The following is a 12,249-nucleotide window of genomic DNA, read 5'->3' as shown; positions in this document are numbered from 1 at the left end:
CCTGCGGTCACTGTGTGTATATAGCAGGATATATTCCCTATGGGTATCAGTGACATCCTGCGGTCACTGTGTGTATATAGCGGGGTATATTCCCTATGGGTATCAGTGACACCCTGCGGTCACTGTGTGTATATAGCGGGGTATATTCCCTATGGGTATCAGTGACGTCATGCGGTCACTGTGTGTATATAGCAGGATATATTCCCTATGGGTATCAGTGACATCCTGCGGTCACTGTGTGTATATAGCGGGGTATATTCCCTATGGGTATCAGTGACACTCTGCGGTCACTGTGTGTATATAGCAGGGTATATTCCCTATGGGTATCAGTGACACCCTGCGGTCACCGTGTGTATATAGCAGGGTATATTCCCTATGGGTATCAGTGACACCCTGCGGTCACCGTGTGTATATAGCAGGGTATATTCCCTATGGGTATCAGTGACACCCTGCGGTCACTGTGTGTATATAGCAGGGTATATTCCCTATGGGTATCAGTGACACCCTGCGGTCACTGTGTGTATATAGCAGGGTATATTCCCTATGGGTATCAGTGACACCCTGCGGTCACTGTGTGTATATAGCAGGATATATTCCCTATGGGTATCAGTGACACCCTGCGGTCACTGTGTGTATATAGCGGGGTATATTCCCTATGGGTATCAGTGACACCCTGTGGTATGTGTGTGTATATAGCAGGGTATATTCCCTATGGGTATCAGTGACACCCTGCGGTCACTGTGTGTATATAGCAGGGTATATTCCCTATGGGTATCAGTGACACCCTGCGGTCACTGTGTGTATATAGCAGGGTATATTCCCTATGGGTATCAGTGACACCCTGCGGTCACTGTGTGTATATAGCAGGGTATATTCCCTATGGGTATCAGTGACACCCTGCGGTCACTGTGTGTATATAGCAGGGTATATTCCCTATGGGTATCAGTGACACCCTGCGGTCACTGTGTGTATATAGCAGGGTATATTCCCTATGGGTATCAGTGACGCCCTGCGTCACTGTGTGTATATAGCAGGGTATATTCCCTATGGGTATCAGTGACGCCCTGCGGTCACTGTGTGTATATAGCAGGGTATATTCCCTATGGGTATCAGTGACACCCTGCGGTCACTGTCTGTATATAGCAGGGTATATTCCCTATGGGTATCAGTGACACCCTGCGGTCACCGTGTGTATATAGCAGGGGATATTCCCTATGGGTATCGGTGACTCCCTGCGGTCACTGTGTATATAGCAGGGTATATTCCCTATGGGTATCAGTGACACCCTGCAGTCACCGTGTGTATGTAGCAGGGTATGTTCCCTATGGGTATCAGTGACTCCCTGCGGTCACTGTGTGTATATAGCAGGGTATATTCCCTATGGGTATCAGTGACACCCTGCGGTCACTGTGTGTATATAGCAGGGTATATTCCCTATGGGTATCAGTGACGCCCTGCGGTCACTGTGTGTATGTAGCAGGATATATTCCCTATGGGTATCAGTGACACCCTGCGGTCACCGTGTGTATATAGCAGGGTATATTCCCTATGGGTATCAGTGACGCCCTGCGGTCACCGTGTGTATGTAGCAGGATATATTCCCTATGGGTATCAGTGACACCCTGCGGTCACTGTGTGTATATAGCAGGGTATATTCCCTATGAGTATCAGTGACACCCTGCGGTAACTGTGTGTATATAGCAGGGTATATTCCCTATGAGTATCAGTGACGCCCTGCGGTCACTGTGTATATAGCAGGGTATATTCCCTATGGGTATCAGTGACGCCCTGCGGTCACAGTGTGTATATAGCAGGGTATATTCCCTATGGGTATCAGTGACGCCCTGCGGTCACAGTGTGTATATAGCAGGGTATATTCCCTATGGGTATCAGTGACACCCCGCGGTCACTGTGTGTATATAGCTGGGTATATTCCCTATGGGTATCAGTGACACCCCGCGGTCACTGTGTGTATATAGCAGGGTATATTCCCTATGGGTATCAGTGACGCCCTGCGGTCACCGTGTGTATATAGCAGGGTATATTCCCTATGGGTATCAGTGACACCCCGCGGTCACCGTGTGTATATAGCAGGGTATATTCCCTATGGGTATCAGTGACACCCCGCGGTCACCGTGTGTATATAGCAGGGTATATTCCCTATGGGTATCAGTGACGCCCTGCGGTCACCGTGTGTATATAGCGGGGTATATTCCCTATGGGTATCAGTGACACCCTGCGGTCACCGTGTGTATATAGCGGGGTATATTCCCTATGGGTATCAGTGACACCCTGCAGTCACCGTGTGTATATAGCAGGGTATATTCCCTATGGGTATCAGTGACACCCTGCGGTCACCGTGTGTATATATCAGGGTATATTCCCTATGGGTATCAGTGACGCCCTGCGGTCACCGTGTGTATATATCAGGGTATATTCCCTATGGGTATCAGTGACGCCCTGCGGTCACTGTGTGTATATAGCAGGGTATATTCCCTATGGGTATCAGTGACACCCTGCGGTCACTGTGTGTATATAGCAGGGTATATTCCCTATGGGTATCAGTGACGCCCTGCGGTCACTGTGTGTATGTAGCAGGATATATTCCCTATGGGTATCAGTGACTCCCTGCGGTCACTGTGTACATAGCAGGGTATATTCCCTATGGGTATCAGTCACACCCTGCGGTCACCGTGTGTATATAGCAGGGTATATTCCCTATGGGTATCAGTGACGCCCTGTGGTCACCGTGTGTATATAGCAAGGTATATTCCCTATGGGTATCAGTGACGCCCTGCGGTCACTGTTAGCAGGGTATATTCCCTATGGCTATCAGTGACGCCCTGCGGTCACTGTGTGTATATAGCAGGGTATATTCCCTATGGGTATCAGTGACACCCTGCGGTCACTGTGTGTATATAGCAGGGTATATTCCCTATGGGTATCAGTGACACCCTGCGGTCACTGTGTGTATATAGCAGGGTATATTCCCTATGGGTATCAGTGACACCCTGCGGTCACCGTGTGTATATAGCAGGGTATATTCCCTATGGGTATCAGTGACACCCTGCGGTCACCGTGTGTATATAGCAGGGTATATTCCCTATGGGTATCAGTGACACCCTGCGGTCACCGTGTGTATATAGCAGGGTATATTCCCTATGGGTATCAGTGACACCCTGCGGTCACTGTGTGTATAGCAGGGTATATTCCCTATGGGTATCAGTGACACCCTGCGGTCACTGTGTGTATATAGCAGGGTATATTCCCTATGGGTATCAGTGACACCCTGCGGTCACTGTGTGTATATAGCAGGATATATTCCCTATGGGTATCAGTGACGCCCTGCGGTCACCGTGTGTATATAGCAGGGTATATTCCCTATGGGTATCAGTGACGCCCTGCGGTCACCGTGTGTATATAGCAGGGTATATTCCCTATGGGTATCAGTGACACCCTGCGGTCACCGTGTGTATATAGCAGGGTATATTCCCTATGGGTATCAGTGACGCCCTGCGGTCACCGTGTGTATATAGCAGGGTATATTCCCTATGGGTATCAGTGACGCCCTGCGGTCACCGTGTGTATATAGCAGGGTATATTCCCTATGGGTATCAGTGACGCCCTGCGGTCACTGTGTGTATATAGCGGGGTATATTCCCTATGGGTATCAGTGACACCCTGCGGTCACCGTGTGTATATAGCAGGGTATATTCCCTATGGGTATCAGTGACGACCTGCGGTCACTGTGTGTATATAGCGGTGTATATTCCCTATGGGTATCAGTGACACCCTGCGGTCACCGTGTGTATATAGCAGGGTGTATTCCCTATGGGTATCAGTGACACCCCGCGGTCACTGTGTGTATATAGCGGGGTATATTCCCTATGGGTATCAGTGACACCCTGCGGTCACCGTGTGTATATAGCAGAGTATATTCCCTATGGTTATCAGTGACACCCTGCGGTCACCGTGTGTATATAGCGGGGTATATTCCCTATGGGTATCAGTGACACCCTGCGGTCACCGTGTGTATATAGTAGGGTATATTCCCTATGGGTATCAGTGACACCCTGCGGTCACTTTGTGTATATAGCAGGGTATATTCCCTATGGGTATCAGTGACACCCTGCGGTCACTGTGTATATAGCAGGGTATATTCCCTATGGGTATCAGTGACACCCGGTCACTGTGTGTATATAGTGGGGTATATTCCCTATGGGTATCAGTGACGCCCTGCGGTCACTGTGTGTATATAGCAGGGTATATTCCCTATGGGTATCAGTGACACCCTGCGGTCACTGTGTGTATATAGCAGGGTATATTCCCTATGGGTATCAGTGACGCCCTGCGGTCACTGCGTGTGTATAGCAGGGTATATTCCCTATGGGTATCAGTGACACCCTGCGGTCACTTTGTGTATATAGCAGGGTATATTCCCTATGGGTATCAGTGACACCCTGCGGTCACTGTGTATATAGCAGGGTATATTCCCTATGGGTATCAGTGACACCCGGTCACTGTGTGTATATAGTGGGGTATATTCCCTATGGGTATCAGTGACGCCCTGCGGTCACTGTCTGTATATAGCAGGGTATATTCCCTATGGGTATCAGTGACACCCTGCGGTCACCGTGTGTATATAGCAGGGGATATTCCCTATGGGTATCGGTGACTCCCTGCGGTCACTGTGTATATAGCAGGGTATATTCCCTATGGGTATCAGTGACACCCTGCAGTCACCGTGTGTATGTAGCAGGGTATGTTCCCTATGGGTATCAGTGACTCCCTGCGGTCACTGTGTGTATATAGCAGGGTATATTCCCTATGGGTATCAGTGACACCCTGCGGTCACTGTGTGTATATAGCAGGGTATATTCCCTATGGGTATCAGTGACGCCCTGCGGTCACTGTGTGTATGTAGCAGGATATATTCCCTATGGGTATCAGTGACACCCTGCGGTCACCGTGTGTATATAGCAGGGTATATTCCCTATGGGTATCAGTGACGCCCTGCGGTCACCGTGTGTATGTAGCAGGATATATTCCCTATGGGTATCAGTGACACCCTGCGGTCACTGTGTGTATATAGCAGGGTATATTCCCTATGAGTATCAGTGACACCCTGCGGTAACTGTGTGTATATAGCAGGGTATATTCCCTATGAGTATCAGTGACGCCCTGCGGTCACTGTGTATATAGCAGGGTATATTCCCTATGGGTATCAGTGACGCCCTGCGGTCACAGTGTGTATATAGCAGGGTATATTCCCTATGGGTATCAGTGACGCCCTGCGGTCACAGTGTGTATATAGCAGGGTATATTCCCTATGGGTATCAGTGACACCCCGCGGTCACTGTGTGTATATAGCTGGGTATATTCCCTATGGGTATCAGTGACACCCCGCGGTCACTGTGTGTATATAGCAGGGTATATTCCCTATGGGTATCAGTGACGCCCTGCGGTCACCGTGTGTATATAGCAGGGTATATTCCCTATGGGTATCAGTGACACCCCGCGGTCACCGTGTGTATATAGCAGGGTATATTCCCTATGGGTATCAGTGACACCCCGCGGTCACCGTGTGTATATAGCAGGGTATATTCCCTATGGGTATCAGTGACGCCCTGCGGTCACCGTGTGTATATAGCGGGGTATATTCCCTATGGGTATCAGTGACACCCTGCGGTCACCGTGTGTATATAGCGGGGTATATTCCCTATGGGTATCAGTGACACCCTGCAGTCACCGTGTGTATATAGCAGGGTATATTCCCTATGGGTATCAGTGACACCCTGCGGTCACCGTGTGTATATATCAGGGTATATTCCCTATGGGTATCAGTGACGCCCTGCGGTCACCGTGTGTATATATCAGGGTATATTCCCTATGGGTATCAGTGACGCCCTGCGGTCACTGTGTGTATATAGCAGGGTATATTCCCTATGGGTATCAGTGACACCCTGCGGTCACTGTGTGTATATAGCAGGGTATATTCCCTATGGGTATCAGTGACGCCCTGCGGTCACTGTGTGTATGTAGCAGGATATATTCCCTATGGGTATCAGTGACTCCCTGCGGTCACTGTGTACATAGCAGGGTATATTCCCTATGGGTATCAGTCACACCCTGCGGTCACCGTGTGTATATAGCAGGGTATATTCCCTATGGGTATCAGTGACGCCCTGTGGTCACCGTGTGTATATAGCAAGGTATATTCCCTATGGGTATCAGTGACGCCCTGCGGTCACTGTTAGCAGGGTATATTCCCTATGGCTATCAGTGACGCCCTGCGGTCACTGTGTGTATATAGCAGGGTATATTCCCTATGGGTATCAGTGACACCCTGCGGTCACTGTGTGTATATAGCAGGGTATATTCCCTATGGGTATCAGTGACACCCTGCGGTCACTGTGTGTATATAGCAGGGTATATTCCCTATGGGTATCAGTGACACCCTGCGGTCACCGTGTGTATATAGCAGGGTATATTCCCTATGGGTATCAGTGACACCCTGCGGTCACCGTGTGTATATAGCAGGGTATATTCCCTATGGGTATCAGTGACACCCTGCGGTCACCGTGTGTATATAGCAGGGTATATTCCCTATGGGTATCAGTGACACCCTGCGGTCACTGTGTGTATAGCAGGGTATATTCCCTATGGGTATCAGTGACACCCTGCGGTCACTGTGTGTATATAGCAGGGTATATTCCCTATGGGTATCAGTGACACCCTGCGGTCACTGTGTGTATATAGCAGGATATATTCCCTATGGGTATCAGTGACGCCCTGCGGTCACCGTGTGTATATAGCAGGGTATATTCCCTATGGGTATCAGTGACGCCCTGCGGTCACCGTGTGTATATAGCAGGGTATATTCCCTATGGGTATCAGTGACACCCTGCGGTCACCGTGTGTATATAGCAGGGTATATTCCCTATGGGTATCAGTGACGCCCTGCGGTCACCGTGTGTATATAGCAGGGTATATTCCCTATGGGTATCAGTGACGCCCTGCGGTCACCGTGTGTATATAGCAGGGTATATTCCCTATGGGTATCAGTGACGCCCTGCGGTCACTGTGTGTATATAGCGGGGTATATTCCCTATGGGTATCAGTGACACCCTGCGGTCACCGTGTGTATATAGCAGGGTATATTCCCTATGGGTATCAGTGACGACCTGCGGTCACTGTGTGTATATAGCGGTGTATATTCCCTATGGGTATCAGTGACACCCTGCGGTCACCGTGTGTATATAGCAGGGTGTATTCCCTATGGGTATCAGTGACACCCCGCGGTCACTGTGTGTATATAGCGGGGTATATTCCCTATGGGTATCAGTGACACCCTGCGGTCACCGTGTGTATATAGCAGAGTATATTCCCTATGGTTATCAGTGACACCCTGCGGTCACCGTGTGTATATAGCGGGGTATATTCCCTATGGGTATCAGTGACACCCTGCGGTCACCGTGTGTATATAGTAGGGTATATTCCCTATGGGTATCAGTGACACCCTGCGGTCACTTTGTGTATATAGCAGGGTATATTCCCTATGGGTATCAGTGACACCCTGCGGTCACTGTGTATATAGCAGGGTATATTCCCTATGGGTATCAGTGACACCCGGTCACTGTGTGTATATAGTGGGGTATATTCCCTATGGGTATCAGTGACGCCCTGCGGTCACTGTGTGTATATAGCAGGGTATATTCCCTATGGGTATCAGTGACACCCTGCGGTCACTGTGTGTATATAGCAGGGTATATTCCCTATGGGTATCAGTGACGCCCTGCGGTCACTGCGTGTGTATAGCAGGGTATATTCCCTATGGGTATCAGTGACACCCTGCGGTCACTTTGTGTATATAGCAGGGTATATTCCCTATGGGTATCAGTGACACCCTGCGGTCACTGTGTATATAGCAGGGTATATTCCCTATGGGTATCAGTGACACCCGGTCACTGTGTGTATATAGTGGGGTATATTCCCTATGGGTATCAGTGACGCCCTGCGGTCACTGTGTGTATATAGCAGGGTATATTCCCTATGGGTATCAGTGACACCCTGCGGTCACTGTGTGTATATAGCAGGGTATATTCCCTATGGGTATCAGTGACGCCCTGCGGTCACTGCGTGTGTATATATAGTGTGTGTGTGTGTATATCTCACCTCCTGTAACCCCCTCCACAGATGATGAGGGCAGCGGTGGCTCCGGGTTTGGAGACGGTGTGCTGGAGGACGGCGGTGTGACAGTCACGCAGGCGGGCAGCGGCCGGAGTGACCGACCCCGGAAAAATAAGAAGCAGAACGGGAAGGGGAGGGGGGGCAAGGGAGGGAGGGCCGGGGGTAACGGGGCAGGAGGGGTTAAAAAACCCCACATGGCAGGGGTAATCATGGCTGTGCTGTTGGGACTTCTGGTGTCTGTATAACCTAGGCTCAAGAACTGACATTCCAATTTCACAGGTGTGTGTGTATATATGTGTGCGTGTGTATACACACACACGTGTATACATGCGTACACACACACACACACGCATTTTTTTTTTTACTGAAAACCCTACTTTTTTTAACCAGTTTTTATAATGTTTCTACTTTTGCAAACAACAAATACAATGTTCCCCCCCCCCCCACATCTTCCACTTTTATATTTAATATTTATTTTAAATGTAATTATTTTTATTTTATTTTTTTACAATATTTAACATATATATATATATATCACATTTTTTATAGCGTCCAATTTTCATTTGACTTGTAGTTTCCATGCCGAATACACTTGTAAACCTTTTGTACACTACAATTTAACTTTTTTTAAGCTTGGTCGACTAAAAGGCGCCAGGACCTCAACCGAATCTGCTTTTAATTTTTTTACAAAAATTCAATTTTTTTTTTTTTTTATTTTTTTTAAAGGTTTTCACCCAAGCGTTTGAAAATGATGTGTATTTTATATTTGGCTTTTTTTTTTAAGGTTTTCGTCTCCATATTTACCTCTAGCGGAAACACCCGGCTGGTCGCTCGCGGGAATTAAATACGGAGATTTATAAACGGATCATTACATTTTTTTATTTATTTTTAAAATGCAAAATCCCCCTCACCTAAAAACATCAACAACTCCGCCCAGTGTCAGATTTAACCCGTCGGGGCTCGGGCTTAGGGCGGCAAAATTTGGAGGGCGGCAAAATTTGGAGGGCGGCCAACATTTCCGCCCACCATCTGCTTTTGCCGCGCTCTCTGTGGACGGATGGGAAGGCACTTCCCTGTGTCGCCTGCCTGCGCCTTTTTGGAATGGCGGCATCAAACGACGTTGCGTTTCCATGGCAACGCGCCATCAGACGTCACCTTCGCGGCGTCGTTTGACAGAATGTTCTAACAATCGGGCTGCCATATACTGGGAAATACTGCAAAATCCAAGTAAGGCGTATTTTCACCAAACACTCACGCGTACCTAATTAAAGTATTAATTAGTGACTACGATTGGGGGTGTTTGCCTGTTTTGCGGCACTCGGTGTGCGCGCAGTTCCATTCAAAGTTACGTCTTGCTTCATGCAACCATTTTGCCAGGCTGCGTTATTACTTGAAGGTGTGCGCCATATATAGGATAGGATATATATCTCTGTCTCGGGGCGGTACTACGCACGCCATGTATGGATTTTGTAGGGTGACCAAAATGATGTGGTAGCCTGAGGGTTTTGTGATGTCACCAGTGATGTCACCAAACATTAGACACAAACCGACTCCTTGATCTCGGGAACCGTCAGGCACAATGCGGTTACGACATCTTAAGAGGTGTCCGGACACACGGTAGCAAACACAGACAGACAACTTTATCAAATATATAAGAGGTAATATTTATTGTTTCGATATTTGTTTCATTATTTTTTTTAACGTTTTCCATTCATATTTATTAATAGTTTTTTTTTTTATAATTTCACTCAAATATGACATTTATATGTACATACTTGATTTTATTTATTTAACGGTTTTCATTCAAATATGTTTATTTAAAATCTTTAAACCTCTTCATATAAATATTTGACGTGTATATATGATTTTTTTTTATAATATATTTATTTGATGTGTAGTAAAGAATTTTATTTGGAAATTAGACTTTTTTTTTATAAATATTTTTTATAAAGGTTTTCAATTGTAACATTTTTTTTTAAATGAATTCATTTGGCTTTAAATATCTTGAGGCTTTTTTTTAAATTTAATTGAGACTTAATATCCATGTGACACACACACTGAATTAATAATTAGATTTTTCTATAAATACTTAATTATTAAAAAAAAAAAAATATTTGACATTTGTAAAGATATTAATTTGGCTTTAAATATTGGGGTACGATTTCATAATCAGGGTATCGATCGTACATGCCATGGGTTATCTGAGGATATTGGGGAACCCCTGGGGCTATGAGCGGTGACACGCAGACACAATGACGCACAGAGGCATGTGTCGTGACACACTCTGTGAGGGACTGAAAGGGTTAACTCCCTCTGCAAGGATCAGGAGACCACACATTGGCTGTCAGATCTGCTATGGTGTTTTTAAATAAAACTCCTGATTTGTGAAGGGTTTAAAAAGCAAGAAGTCTCTGCCTGTCAGTGTTCCTGAACCGGCAACAGAGGAGGGTCACAGGAGGATTGCCCGGGAACCAGCTGGGATTCACACCCAGCACCAACCAAGCTCCAGCTTGCAGGGATCCAGGCTTCTAGTTCCCAGAGGGATTTACCTGGGAAGCGCGGGGGACTCGAATCCCCCGTCTTCGCCGAGCTGCCTGCAAGGAAACAGGACAGTAGTTGCCCAACGGGACGTCCTGAGAACAGCAGGACGTCACAGCCTGTAGCAGAAGCTTTCCTGCAGACAGCTTGGGACCCTTAACCTCCGCCACGATGAGAAACTTCAAAGACCGTTTATGTTCTGCTGCCCTGCCTCTCTACTGTAAGTGCCCTGATAAATTGTGTTCCCAGACCTCAAAATAATATGAATATGTGACCGTCATAGACTGTATATAGTATACATCAGGGGTGCGCAAACTATTGACGCGCGCCCACCCTGCCTGCTCCCCCCGGTGCTCGCGCCCCACTTACCTTGTTTTCCGGCGTCAAATGACGCAGCAGGGTCATGTGATGTCATGCCATGACCCCGCAACGTCGTTTGATGCCACGTTGCCATGGTGACAGGTCATGGGGTCCCCTTGGCGTTGCCATGGCGAGGCATCACCACGCTTCTGAATCCCGGTATGTTGAGTTGCAGAGGCCCTACGTGTGATCCCCAGCATTAAATGAAATGCCTTGGGGTAGAGCGCGGGACCTATGCAACTGCCCGCACCCCCCTCTCCCCCCCCCCCCAGGAAAATCTTGTGCCCCCCAGTGTGCGCACCACTGGTATACATAGTGTATGTTAGAGAGAGTTTGTATTATGCAGGCTTTCCAGTATGTGGGAGGTTAACTCCTCTAGATTGGCAAACTGCCGGCACGCCTAATTTAATTTAGACTGGACACCTGATTGTCAGGGGTTTAAAAGGCACCAAGCAGCTTGTCAGATCTGAGACTTTTCCCCCAACTCGCAAGGGCGTAGGTTGGAACGGTTCCCCAGGCCTGCAATGACGGGGAGGGCCTGCTGGGACCGGCTAGGACACACACCCAGCACCAGAAGCTGAACCAGCCTGCATGGACGCACGGCTGGTCTGCTGGGAACTCGAAGTTTCACAGTCTGCTAAGGAAGCAGGCCTGACCAATCTGCCAGGTGTAACAGTTCCCAGGGGGATTACCTGGAAAGTATTGTATTATGCTATGTTCTGTTTGAACTTGTAATTAGCCTAGCTAACCAGCGGGTTAGTCAGGGCCTGTTCTGTTTAGTCTGCCTCCCTAACGGTGAAGTAGGTTTTTCCTGTTTATTGTTTTGGCTTAAAGGGACAGTGTACCTCATTTTCTGTTTACTTGTGTGGAAAATAAACCACCAAAAGGATTATTATAGCATTAGTACAGGGTGCAGAAACTTTCCTGGCCCTGTCGAGAGGCCGTCCTGTCACAGAGTGTGTGTGTGTGTGTGTATGTACACTTTACATTTGTATAGGTACATGCTATATACATCGGCAGTTCTACCATTAGGCAACTAAAGCGGCTCCTCACACTTCTGGTTAACACCACCATCTGGTTGATCTCCATGCTCATGGACACACAGAAATGTGTGTCTGTCTGTCTGTCTCTGACATCTTAATGCACATAGCCTGGTGGCAG

General features: G+C 47.8%; 1 protein-coding gene across 1 annotated transcript in view; it reads left to right on the top strand.

Moving 5' to 3' along the window:
• The window catches only part of LOC142485409 (glypican-6-like), a 35,241-nt gene extending 25,207 nt beyond the window's left edge, over positions 1-10,034 (top strand). Inside the window, exon 10 of the mRNA XM_075584425.1 lies at positions 8,197-10,034. Within this exon, the coding sequence (XP_075440540.1) occupies positions 8,197-8,435 (239 nt within the window). The 3' untranslated portion in view covers positions 8,436-10,034. The remainder of the gene's footprint in view (positions 1-8,196) is intronic.
• The last annotated feature ends 2,215 nt before the right edge of the window (positions 10,035-12,249 follow it).

Source organism: Ascaphus truei, unplaced genomic scaffold (genome assembly GCF_040206685.1).
Source record: "Ascaphus truei isolate aAscTru1 unplaced genomic scaffold, aAscTru1.hap1 HAP1_SCAFFOLD_593, whole genome shotgun sequence".
In the NCBI taxonomy this organism is placed as follows: domain Eukaryota; kingdom Metazoa; phylum Chordata; class Amphibia; order Anura; family Ascaphidae; genus Ascaphus; species Ascaphus truei.
The sequence above is the reverse complement of the archived record's forward strand: the minus strand, read 5'-3'. Positions and strand labels throughout refer to the sequence as shown.